This window comes from Mus caroli, chromosome 10 (assembly GCF_900094665.2).
Source record: "Mus caroli chromosome 10, CAROLI_EIJ_v1.1, whole genome shotgun sequence".
Lineage (NCBI taxonomy): Eukaryota > Metazoa > Chordata > Mammalia > Rodentia > Muridae > Mus > Mus caroli.
In genome coordinates, this window is record NC_034579.1 from 69,303,196 (window position 1) to 69,316,930 (window position 13,735).

Sequence of the window (13,735 nt, forward strand, 5' to 3'; positions counted from 1 at the left end):
TAAAATATGTGATATTCTAAAGACTTAGTACTGTATGCCATATTTTTTGTGTGTTTGTTTTTTGCTTGTTGTTGGCAGTCACTGAACCTAGGGCCCCAGGCATCCTAAAGCATACTTAATCATTGACCTACTAAAAGAAATGGGTGGGCATTCTTGGAATGTAAGGCTAATAATAATCTTTATTAAATACAGGCATTATTGTTGAGTTTTATACTAGTCATTTATCTCTGACATACTGAATCCTGGCTAGGCAGAACACATGCACTCCTGTCTTTTGGCTTGAGCACAGCCTGTTGGGTTCGTAACCCTAGATAAGACGTGTGCAGGAAGAGAGAGTGAGCAGGACAGAAAGATTGCGCCAGTGTTCCAGGAACTAAAGAGACTCCTAAGAAGGCTTGTGGGTAAGAACCATGCTGAAGCCGTAATAGAGGCGGCATCTGATTGTGTCATTCCTGGCTGCTCAGCAGCGATGACACTAGACTAGTCCTCAGCCCACAGATGAGGTAGTGAAAGCTCTCAATGTCACCCCTGGAGAGCCTCCTCCCCTGCTGTCCATATAACCCATGGTTTATCAAACCAGACTTTTACTTTTCCTCTTTGTTCAGTTATTGTTTGGCTGAAATGCAGTTCCCAGGCCTTCTTTCTGGGAAAGCCCAGCCTACTACCACTATGGTTTTCAACCCTTCTCTGCTGCCTGAAATAAGAATCAACTATTTTCCTTTTTTGGCTGTCTAATGAAATTCTAACTATATCGTCCAGGTCTGCTGATGGACACTTGTATATATGACGTTCCCTCTAACTGTAGGCACAGAAAAGCAAGGTTTTAGTTAGTTTATGCCTTAGGCCAATGTAATAAGGAACCTCTTAATTTTGATTGCGGTGCTTTAAAGAATGAATTAAGTGGCAAAACAATGACTTAGAAAGAGTCACCTGCATGGCACATCTCACTCTCACCTCTAGAAATACATTGTTGACTGGAGGCCCATATGGTCCTGGTCTATAGAGATTTACTTTTAGTAAACATGCTGTTTGGGGGTTGAGTGCCGTGGATTAGGAGGAGAGACGAGCCTGAAGGCTAAGAAAAGGAAGAGTCACCTTCCCCGTACTTCTGCCACCTCAGCATTCATCCCTGTTGTTTTTGTGACCTTTCCACGTTGTGCAGAGCATCTACTAAGAACATCTTCAGCCAGCCGCCCCGCCTCTCTCCCAAGAGGCCCTGCCATGGACAGTGCCAAGACCATCTCAGGTAATGACTTTTATCTGAAACATTATTAAAAACAAAAACAACAAAAACCGGGAAGTTTTCAGCTGCCCACATTGTAATAGATGACATGTTGAAGTTACATCTTTCTGAAAGTTTAGAGTTAGATATGCAACGACTGATTTGAAGAATTAGTCAAAACACACCACAAATCCCTGGAAGCTGCTTGCAGGTATGCTAAAGCCCCTCCCAGCGCCAACGTGGAGGCTCACTGGGCTTGTCTCAGCGTTTCGCTGCTGACGTTACTCTCCCTTGTGGCCTTTTCATTGCACCTGGAAAGGAAAAGTCCTGACAGCGCTGCTGTGGTCTGTGTGCTGTCCTCCTTGACATGGAGTGAGCACACCCTTCCCCCTGTCCTCTCACCCTTGCTTCCTGCGGACTGCAGAGAAGGGTTGGCGTAACTCACGTAAAATGTTGTCTCATCTCATCTCGTCTCATCTCACAACACACCACTTACAGACCTATTGCTTTAAAACATACAATGTACTTGAAAAAACAAAAAATAGCCATAAAATTATGCTTAAAAACATGTAAATACGGCATTCTACAGTCATTTAGTATGAGAGAGCATCGGTGCCTTCAGGATCGTTAGGGTAACACTTTGCTAATGCTGTGTGTTTCTCCTGATTTCATCCAGATCTTGTTAGCCAGCCCTGCATGGGTGTGGCAGCACACACCTGTGTTCTTGTGCAGAGGCTGAGGCAGGAACCCTTTGGAGTTCCGGGACGGTGTTTTTCCAGTGCCAGCTTTGCATTATTAACGATGGTTGACTTGGTACCTTTTCCTTTCTGTGTGCTGCGGTGTGTTTGAAGCTGCATCCAGCTCTGTAGAGATGCCCTTTCCTTCCTCCTCCCTTTCAGCAGTGCTTGCTGCACTTAGAGGGGTGTGTTTTCTTTAGTTGTGGTACTGGGCAGGGCTAGGTACTTGCGAATACTGCTTTGGTTTTGAGTTGTGTTTGGGTAGTCCTCACTGTGTACCAGGTAGACACTGTGAATGTTACATATTAATAAGGCACTTGTTCACCTAAGATATGATATGCTTTGTATTTCCACTACCAACCTTTCACAGATTTTAAATTCTTTACTTTTTTATGATATTGTCTCATTCAGTAGTCCAGGCTAACCTCATGTTCATAGTGGGCCTCCTGCCTCAGTTTGAAAGTACAGGAATTATAGACATAACTCTTTGCTGCCAGCCGCATGGGTGTTCTGAGTGAAAACTAAACCCAGTCATGAGTGGGTTCAAGGAGAAGCTCCTCCTCTCACAGGAATCTTGAGAAGAAATTCTCAAGCTCACACTAAAACAATTTAAAGCATGTGTATTACTCTATACTTTAAAAACATATGCAATTGTAATTGTCAACATATATACTACATTTAAAAAATTATTTGACAAAGCATTTCTTTTCTCTAAGAAAACAATCTAGGTGTCAAAAATAAAATAAATCTTGCCTTAGCAAGGGTTTCTATTCCTGCACAAACCTTATGACCAAGAAGCAGTTGGGGAGGAAAGGGTTTATTCGGCTTACACTTCCTTACTGCTGTTCATCACCAAGGAAGTCAGGACTGGAACTCAAGCAGGTCAGAAAGCACGAGCTGATGCAGAGGCCATGGATGGATGTTCCTTACTGGCTTGCTCAGCCTACTCTCTTATAGAATCCAAGACTACCAGCCCAGAGATGGTCCCACCCACAAGGGGTCTTTCCCCCTTGATCACTAATTGAGAAAATGCCTTACAGTTGGAATGTAAATGCCCATGGAGGCATTTCCTCAACTGAAGCTCCTTTCTTTGATAACTCCAGCCTGTGTCAAGTTGACACCCAAAACCAGCCAGTACAACTCTCAATCTAAGACATTTTATCCCTAGAATTTTCAAACCTGCTTTAATTGAAATAGATTTTCTACTACGTATTCAGATTATAATTTCTTCTCCTTCAAGTTTTCCAGACTCTCCCCACTTCCCCACCCCCCAAATTCACACTCTTTCTTTCTGTCTCATTAGAGAACAAACAAACTACAACTACTACTGTACAACAAAGCTAGCTGGAATAGAACAAAACAAATGGAAGGGGGAGAAGAGCCAAGAAACATATAAACACATGTAGGATCTGAGACACACAAATTCTTATACACAGAAACCTTTCCTTAAAAAAGAAAATGCATTGTATTTGTTCATAGTACTTGGTACCATGTCACATAGGACTTTCGTACAAGTATAAAAAGTTGAGCATGTCTCCATCTTCTTCCCACCCCTTTCTTCACTTCTCTGTGTTCCCCTACACAGTTGCTTTTTCATATGTACTTACATGATTTTATGACCTGTATAGCATCCTGGAACTACAAGTGAGAGGAACCATATTTGTCTTTGTGAGATTGACTGAGTTCATGTAAACAGTATAAAATATCGGGAGACGGTATCATTAGAGTGCACGTCCCTTTCCCTGCAATGATGAAAGTTTGTTCTTTTTGGCATGGAGAAAAAATCCACTGTGTGCACATGCACAGTTGCTTTGTCCCATCCTCTGTTGTGAGATCCTAGCTTGCTTCCATGACTCAGCTCATGTGAATAGTGCTGCAGTTCACACTGAGGAACCAGTTCCTCTATGATGCCTTGATTTGGATAGATGGGAGTTCTAATTTTAGTTTTGGGTGAAACCTCCATATTGAGTTGCACAGCTGTTGGACTAGTTTATATTCCACGATGACTTTCTCACAGTGTCTCGACGGAGTAGTGAAGAAATGAAACGGGACATCTCTGCGTCTGAGGGCGCGTCACCAGCCTCTCTTATGGCTATGGGCACCACGTCACCACAGCTCTCCCTCTCTTCCTCTCCCACTGCATCTGTCACTCCAAGCACCCGGAGCCGAATAAGGTAGGAAACATGTTCTGTGTACTGTCCCTGGCCTTTCAGAGTGAAGGGCCTGCTTACAAGTCAGTGCTGACTGTCCCCCTTTCTCTTTTCCTGTTACTCAGTGTTGACTTTTGTTTTGTTTGAAATTAGAAATGGCTCAGTAAGTGTAGGTGAGACATCTTAAGTCTGAAAACTCAAGTGCATGCCTTTTGAGTAGCAACATTAAAGCTTGAACGTTTCAGACTTTGTGTTTTCAAACTAGAGATGTTCTACTGGTAAATTCTATGCAGATACTTCAAAATCAGGTACTTGCTTTTGGGGAGAGTGTTGCTCAGTGGTCGAATATTTACTTAGCATGTGTAAAGGCCTTGGGTTCAATTCCCAGTGTCATAAATAAGTCAGTAAGGTGGAGGGAAGACAAAGAAAAAGAAGCAACACAAGTAGACACAGGCATGGCCACGCTCAGTACTCAGAGGATGGAGGCATGAAGACTGTATGCTAGCCTTGGCTACATAGTAAGACTGTCTAAAAACAGACGATCTGGAAAAAACTGTGAAATCCAAAATACTGTCCAACCATGTATTATGAAGTGGAACTGTGGGCATCCTGGAAGAGTATTATAGAAGGCTTCCTAAGATGGTAAGGATTGTGGATACGACATTATTGGCAAGATAAGTAACTTGAATCCATGTGGGAAAGGGATGACTGAGGGTGTAGCCTGGACATGTATGTAATGTAGAAGATGCTCTGTGGGTTCAGGAGACAGATACAGACAGCCAGAGGCCTATGCCTACTGTCTCAGGGCAGAGTAGAAGCCATGACTGAGTAGCTAGCTGATGGGACCTCTGAAGTCAAACTGGCCCACTTTGGTGAGGTGTGAGATAATGAGTGGAGTGAATAAGTTGAGATGATGAAAGAAGTTTTTTTTTTCCTTCTGCAGGAAAGTCCAGAAAACTAGTTAAAAGGACATTTGTTCTAGTATGGTGGGTCAAGTTATCAAGTCTGATCGGGGTAATAACAGGATTGGAGAAACCAAGAAAGGCTGGGACCAGGAGTTTTTGCAAAGGCAACAATGACTTTAACAGCAGATTTCTATGTAGGGAATGCAGGCATAGCAACCGTGAGTAATACTCACACTGGACATCAGACAACAGGTGCTGTGTTAATCATTGTTCAGTAGTACATAGAAGTATGGGTTCATGTTTTAGAAGTTCTTTCTGGCAGAAGCTACTCTAAGTAAGAGCTCAGGAATGGTGACACGTCCTGTAAATCATACAGGAGACAGAAGCAGGTGCCTCTGTCTGAGTTTGAGTTTGAGACTAGCCAGGACAAATAATCAGACCTTTTTTTTTGCCTGTGTGTGCATGCGCGCTCACACACACACACACACACACACACACACACAGTTTAGATGGGAAAAAAAAATCAGAAATTTATCATACATTGTAGGAATGAGGAAAAACTTTTGACAGGTAAAAGATTAAGAGTAGGAGGACTGGAAAGGGTTTCAGAAACGTCACTGTATGTTAATTTCTAGGTTTTAAGGATAAAGTGTAGCACTTGACCATTCAAACTCAAATTATGAACTTTAACAGAGATTATTGCAGAGACAGGATCTTACTGCCTTGAACTTTAGATTCTTCTACCTTAGTTTCCCAGCTATTGAGATTATAGGTTTACATCACATGCCTGTTATATGAACATACTTTTCGTTATATTTGCTTATTTTTTAATTGTCTTTATTTTTATTTTATGTGTATGTTTTTCCTAAATGTCTATCTGTGAACCTTGTGTATGCAGTGCTCCCAGAAACCAGAAGAGGGCATTGGACTCCCTGGGCTATTGAGTGGTTGGTGAGAATCAATCCAACTTGGGTCCTTGGGAAGAACAGCCAATGCTCTTAACCTCTGAGCCATCCCTCCAGCCCCGTGAACTAACTTTTAAAGCAGTACCTCTTGTGTGACCAACTTCTGAGGAGTGTATACCCATAAGCAGTACGTTTTATGCATAAATAGACAGTGCAGGGCCACAGCAGCTTGGCCATTCTGCCATGCTAAAGACTTGCTAGGCGCAGTGGACCACATATGTACTCTTAGGACTCAGGAAGATGAGGCAGAAAGGTGAACTCAGGAGTTTGAGCCCAGCCTGGGACACAGTGAGCTTTTATCTTAAAAAATCAGGGTATACAGTTTAGCACATACTTAATATTTTTTTAGAAGTGATTTTTTTTTTTTTTTTGCAATGGTGGAGATTGATCCTAGGCATAGTCTAGGCTGGGTGGCTTCCTTCCCCCAACCCCTTTGTGATGTTTGAATACGCTTGGCCCAGGGAGTGGTACTGTTAGGAGGTGTGGCCTTGTTGGAAGTGGTGTGTCACTGTGGGGGTAGGCTTCGAGACCCTCCTCCTAGCTGCCTGGAAGTCAGTCTTCTCCCAGGTTTCTGTGGAACAAGATGTACAACTCTCAGCTCCTTCTCCAGCTCTAGGCCTGCCTGGTTGCTTTTTTGCTCCTCCCACCATGATGATAATGGACTGAACCTCAGAACTTACAAGTCAGCCTCAATTAAATGTCCTTTACAAGAATTGTCGTGGCCATGGTATCTCTTCACAGTAATAGAAATCCTAACTAATATACTATATATTTATCTATTTTGAGGCAAGGAACTTTCACCAAAGCCTAGACAGGTCTTGAACTTGAAGTCTTCCTGCTTTCACCTCAGAAATGGTGGGGAATGGTGGGATTACAGGCCTGCCCCACCAGGCTAGTCTTGGGCTTGTAACATAGTTTTGGTTTTGGTGTGTTGTTGTTTTGAGACAGGGTCTCATGAATTTTATATGTACCAGAGTAGTGTAGAACTTCACAGAACTCTCCTACCTCTGCCTTCTGTGTGCCTTCACATATGGTATAATATGTGTTTTAAATGTTTATTGCTGTCTCTTTTTTCCTCTGTATCTTAAAATATAAAGTAAAATTACTTTTACTATATGATATTTTATGTATGGATATTTTGCCTGAATATATATCTATGCACTGCATGCACATGTGGTATCTGCAGAGGCTAGAGGAAGGCGTTGGGTTCCCTGGAACTGGAGTTACAGACCATTATGAGCTGCCATGCCAGCGCTCAGCATTGAACCTGGGTCGTCTGGAAGAGCAGCGTGTATTCCTAACCACTGAGCCATCTCCAGCCCTATTGCCATGTCTTCTCTGTCTCATTTGCCTAATTTTGGGCTCTTCATCTCACAAAACCCTGTCTTTTATAGTTATATGAATAATGTTGAAATTGATGAGAACATTAAGGACATAAGGAAATGAAAGGGTAGAAATAAACTAAAGCATGTTATAGAGTTAAGTATTGAATAAAAGGCCCAGAGCGGTTTATATGTTGCCATATTGTGTTGAGCACCCTGGAGTACAGCCTATTACTCAAGAATGCTCTCACACAGAATGTTGCCATGGATGAGGAGTAGAGCTCCTCCCTTTAGCCTTGACAGCTGTAGGTCTATGGGACCACAGACTAAAGACTGATGGTGAAATTAAATAAAAGGCTGTGTCATAGAATAAAATGGCCTAAGTTTTGTTCATTTTTCTGTTTATTTAAAAGTGCAGAGAAGTGCTTGTGATCTTATTGTAGGAATCAAATATTTCAACTTGGGTTCCTTATTTTCACAAATTAGGGAAGAAAGGAAAGACCCCCTCTCAGCATTGGCAAGAGAATATGGAGGCTCCAAGAGGAACGCCTTGTTGAAGTGGTGTCAGAAGAAAACAGAAGGCTATCAGGTAAGCGAGGGGTTCTCTCATTCCACGGAAGCAGTAGCTGCACAAGTGCCACCTACCCCGACTGACTGTGTACCTTTCATTCACATGGTTCTGTTTGGTTGGTTGTTTTCAAGACAGGCTTTCTCTGTATCCCTGGCTGTCCTAGAGCTCACTTGTAGACTAGGCTAGACTTGAACTCAAAGATCCGCCTGTCTCTACCTCCTGAGGGCTTGATCTAAAGGCTTGTGCCACTACTGCCTGGCTAAAATGATTTTTATACTGAATTTTAGGAACACATTCTCAAGTTGATAGTGAACTTGGTTGAGTGTCCCTGGGACAAAATAAGTTTCTTGTGTTTGAAAAGTAACCAGTTTCCAGGTACTTTACTGAACAGCTTTAAAAGCCTCACTCATTTCATGTCTGTGAATGCGCCTTTGGAGGCCAGAGGGCAGCTTCAGACATTGCTGTTCTCCTTCCACAGAAAGGCGCAGGGCTCCAGTTCAGGCTGTCTGTCAGCTTGTGCTGCAGGCACCACACCCACTGAAGAATCCCAGCCTTTCCAGGTTAAGTGCTTCTGTGGAGATGACGTCTGGATAAAGACTGAAAACATACATGCTCCTCTTAAGAGAGTTTGGTGTTAGGTTTAGCTCTGTTCTCACAGCATTTGGCCATTCCTGTTGGGATACCTGCCACTCCTTCCTCTGTCTTCCAGCATTTCACTCAGGATTTATTTTAGATGATGTTGAATATGACTGTGAAGATGATTTAATTCTACACAAGTTAAATGTATTTATTATCATCCTGCTAAAAAATGCAATTTATATTCCCAGTATCCTCACATAAGATTTGAGGTACAGAGATTTTTTTCCAGATTGCAATTGATTTTCCTCAGAAATTTATAAAAGTACACAAGAAGGTGATCAGAGTTCTGTATTCCTGGGCTCATAACAACAAAATGGCCAAAAAAGAGCTTACAAAAAGAAATACCAAAGTAGTAGAGGAATCAGTGAACAAGGTCTATCATTAAGAGGCTTCCTATGGACAAATGTGTACACGACCCAGGCAGTGATTGTCAGTTCATTTAGGATTAAAGACCCAAGTGTATGCAGATGTAAGGTGGCAGTAGTCACTGAGCATCGACTAGTGGGCTGCCCGTTCCTAGCTCTCATTAGCTAAGGTGGAGTTTAGAGTGAGGGTATAGGGACATGGGGAGCTATGCATTGCCAGGCACAGTGTAAAGTGTTATAACTGCTGTGAAATGATTTAGCAGTCCTCACAGAAATTCAGAATTACCATATGATCAGACAGTTAGATGTGAGCAGAAGAATTGAAAACAAGGATCTGAAGAGACAGCGTAGGTATTCTGGTCTCTATAGTAGCTTAATTCACAGTAGCCAAAAGGTGGAAAGTGAAGGTACACCGGGGACCACTGGCAAATAAGGGCATACAAAGATATTCTCAGTCCTTTGTATATAAGAAGGCTACTGATTTTTACGTGTTAATTTTGTAGAAGTGATAAATCTAAAACCTGGTGAAGTTTTTAGAGTTATTTATGTATAAAATCGTATCATCTGCAAATAAAGGTGCTTATGCTTCTTCCTTCCATTTGTCTCCCCTTGGTCGCCTTCCATTGTAGTGGAGTGGAAGCGCCATTCAATTCTATCATGACTTCATGTACTAACGGGCATCCTTGTCTTGGTCACTAATGCACGTCCTTGTCTTGGTCCTGATTTAAGTGGAAATGCTTGAGTTTCTCTCTGTCTAGGTTGATGGGCCATGGTCTTAGTGTAGAGTGTCTTTATTATCTTGAGGTATCCTTTGTGTCCTTGTAAAAATCTTGCCAGAACTGTTATCATGGAAGGACATTAGCTTTTGTCAAAGGCCTTTTCTCACCCCATGAAATGATCATGTGGGTTTTGTCTTTCATTGTCTTTACATGGTTCATTACTTGATTATGGAGGAAATTGCATTTGATGTGTTCTTAAATCCAGATTGTAAGTATTATATTAAGAATTTTTGCATCTATGTTCATAAAGGAGATTGATCTGTTGTTGTTGTTGGTGGTGGTGGTGGTGGTGGGGTTTTGGTGTGGTTTTGGAATCAGAGTAATTGTTGCCTTGTATGAAGGATTAGTAAGTGTTCTTCAGTTTCTAGTTTGTGAAGCAATTTTACAAGTATTGCCATTAATTCTTTTTTAAAGGTCATGTTGAATTCTGTGCTGAATCTGTCTGACTTTTTGGGGTTTTGTTTTTTGTTTCGTTTTGTTTTTTTGTCATTGTTTGGTTGGAAGTCTTTTAATTATTGTTTTTGTTTCACTAGGGATTATAGGTCTGTTTGAATTGCTTATTTGATCTTGATTAAATTTGGTAGATTGTATATATCATATTCATCTATTTCTTTTAGGCTTTCCAGTTCGGTAGAGATTGTTAAAGTTTGTCCTTAGGAGTCTCTGAATTTCCTTAGTGTCTGTTGTAATGTGCCCCCCTTCATCTCTGATTTTATTAATTTGGATCTTTTGTCTCTTATTTAGTTTGGCTAAGTATTTTTAAGTCTTTTTTTTTTTTTCCTCTAAGAACCACCTCTTTGTTTCCCTGATTTTTTGTATTTTGTTGTTTGTATTTCATTCAGCCCTTAGTTTGATTGTATCTTACCATCCACTCTTTTTGAGTCAGTCACCATTTATTGCAGGTTGGTTCTCAGTCAGGAATTAGAGATTTAGCCACAGCTGAATTCTTCCTGGGTCGGGGCTGGGTACCAGCTGTGCTCAGTTGTGCTTAGCTGTACTCAGCTGTGCCTCCACACTGACCCTCTTCAGTGCTTCTTACTTTACTAATCATGTTTGAGTTCCTTGTAAGAAAGCGGAAGCTGAAAACCACACAGGCTGCCAACACCATGTTAAACCCACAGCGCTGCCTTTCTGGACTTTGATGTACTTGTGATACTGGCTGTAACCTCTCTGAGAGGTTCCCATAATGCCACTGGGGCTGAAATTCTGCATCAATATCCAGCTTAGCAGCTCTCCAAGTTTAACCTCTGTGAGTTTCTCCTTCAGTGACACTAGTGACGACATCATGCAGTCCTGGTGTCCCAACCAATGTGGGTGCTGGAGACTGATTTCAAGTCCTCTGTAAGAACAGTACGTGCTATTGACTGCAGAGCCATCTATCCAGCCCTACCCATAATCTTTTTAAACTAAAAGACTGATCTGTTAGAGTTCTTAATGTGTCAGATAACACGTAAGAAGTGCCAGAGTCCCTGTCCAGGCTGGCTGTGTGCATGGGTGACGTGTCTCCTTAGGCACCAGCAGTGGGTTCAGGCCTTTGGTCTCTGCTGCCTCACAAATCTCTGTTGAGAGAGGGCACGTTGTGACACTTGACTGTTGAGTGGAGTAGGAGCTGACGTGACACTTAGTATGCACTGTTCTCACAGACCCCTAAGTGGACCATGGATGCTTTATGTCAAGGGAACTGTCTAATCAATGGAGAGAGATTCCATATCTCCTGTCATTAACTCTTTTATGTGGCTTCCTCAAATTACTGTGCTGATGACTGTAATCTTATTAGCCATCCATTACAAAACAAGCCCCTGTGAATTCACCTTTTAGCTAACAAATACTTTTGTCTACTTTGAATCGTGCCCTGCCATGCGTTAAAAACACTGTAGAGTGGCTAACTCTGGAGCATTAGTGTTGGAAGGTCCTAGATGCTCTGATTTATTGAGGGAGTAAAACCCCCTCAAAGATAACAAAGTGCCTCAGTTATATTGTGATTTCACAAGCGACTTCTAGATTTTTCAAGACCTACTTTAATAAGGCTTCTTAAACCCTTCAACCTCCTTTATAGCCCACCAATCAAAGGTAGGGGAGTAAGATGGTTAGTAGGAAGAGAGGGACATGGACCTGTTTAGAAGTAGTTCCTTGGGGCAATTCCAATCCTCATTGTCAGCAGTCCAGTTCACTCAGATCAGCAGGAGGGCTCGATCCAGAAGAATCTGCCTGCCTTGGCTGATCGGCATGAGAATGCTGACACAGCAAGAAGCAGCGGGAACACCTCCAGAAGTTGTTTGGGTACATTTCTTAACAAGCAAAGAAAGCAAGGCAAACCAATGCCAGAGCATTGTCCACTGTCTGTTGGGTTACACTTTTAGTCTTTGCAAATATCCAGTGTCCTCTCAAGGGTCCACTCCAGCAAAAGATCTCATGCCCTTTCACCAGATAGCTTCCAGAAAAGCATCACATGACACAACTGAGTCTCCAACAAAACCAGAAATTCCCATCAACAGACTCTTATTCTCTGCTTCTCAACTAGTTTTAGATCTGTGTTAATCATCATCTGCCGCATACATAAAGCTTCTTCGAGGCTTAAAAGCTGCACTAATCTATGGATATAATGCGAAGTCATTAGGAGTCAACCTAATACTGTGTCCATTTAGCAGAATAGTAGTAGTAGGGTCTCCTCTAGGGCCCAAGACCTGTCTGGCCACAGGTTCTTGGCTGATAATAGTGCCAAGTATGGGTTTCATTTTGTAGAGTTGACCGGAAAGTGATTGGTTCTCCCATGGTATTTGTGACATTGTTGCATTAGTGGGCTTGTAGTGCACTACCAGGCCAGTAGTCATTTTATCTCTCAGGGTTCACAGCTAAGTAAGCCTGGCTGCTTTTCTCTTCCAGTAGTATGTTTGTGTAGCACCTTGCAGCACATGAAACCTAGACAGTAGTGATGAATCTTGCGGGTCAGTACTTGCTTGTTTTCTCTATGTTCTTAGTGTTTGCTTCTTTTGTCTCTGTGTGACTTTCAGGTCTTCATTAGTGACCCCTTCCCATATTTCCTCCTCTACTCTACTTTCCTGTCCCCTACCTCAGTTTAACCCTTTGATCTTATCTAACAATTTTTCAAAGCTTTTAGTAAAGACGGATCCACATTACCCTATTTTCTTATGCCTTAATTAGCTTTGGCTGTCAACTTGTCACACCTTGAATTTAGTGCTACATTTACCCTTATTTATTTATTTACTTACTTACTTACTTACTTAATTTTTGCTTGATGGCATCAGTAAGTAAGGTTTCCTTTTATTACTTCTTTGCTGAGGATTTCTTTTTTTTTTCTTTTTAAATATTTTTTATTAGGTATTTTCCTCATTTACATTTCCAGTGCTATCCCAAAAGTCCCCCATACCCTCCCCCCCACTCCCCTACTCACCCACTTCCACTTTTTGGCCCTGGCGTTCCCCTGTACTGGGGCATATAAAGTTTGCATGACCAATGGGCCTCTCTTTCCAGTGATGGCCGACTAGGCCATCTTTTGATACATATACAGCTAGAGACACGAGCTCCGGAGTACTGGTTATTGCATATTGTTGTTCCACCTATAGGGTTGCAGTTCCCTTTAGCTCCTTGGGTACTTTCTCTAGCTCCTCCATTGGGGGCCCTGCGATCCATCCAATAGCTGGCTGTGAGCATCCACTTCTGTGTTTGCTAGGCCCTGGCATTGTCTCACAAGAGACAGTTCTATCAGGGTCCTTTCAGCAAAATCTTGCTAGTGTATGCAATAGTGTCAGCGTTTGGAGGCTAATTATGGGATGGATCCCTGGATATGGCAGTCTGTAGATGGTCCATCCTTTTGTCTCAGCTCCAGACTTTGTCTCTGTAACTCCTTCCATGGGTGTTTTGTTCCCAATTCTGAGAAGGGGCAAAGTGTCCACACTTTGGTCTTCCTTCTTCTTGAGTTTCATGTGTTTTGCAACTTGTATCTTATATCTTGGGTATTCTAAGTTTCTGGGCTAATATCCACTTATCAGTGAGAACATATCATTTGAGTTCTTTTGTGATTGGGTTACCTCACTCAAGATGATGCCCTCCAGGTCCAAC

The 13,735-nt window shown here is 42.1% G+C and overlaps 1 protein-coding gene across 2 annotated transcripts in view; it reads left to right on the forward strand.

Annotated features, from left to right (window-relative positions):
* The window catches only part of Specc1l (sperm antigen with calponin homology and coiled-coil domains 1 like), a 103,127-nt gene that overhangs the window by 62,359 nt on the left and 27,033 nt on the right, over positions 1-13,735 (forward strand). For both annotated transcript variants that reach the window (XM_021173800.1, XM_029482439.1), the window contains exons 11-13: positions 1,163-1,246; positions 3,977-4,133; positions 7,788-7,890. In XM_021173800.1, coding sequence (XP_021029459.1) covers positions 1,163-1,246; positions 3,977-4,133; positions 7,788-7,890 — 344 coding nt within the window. The remainder of the gene's footprint in view (positions 1-1,162; positions 1,247-3,976; positions 4,134-7,787; positions 7,891-13,735) is intronic.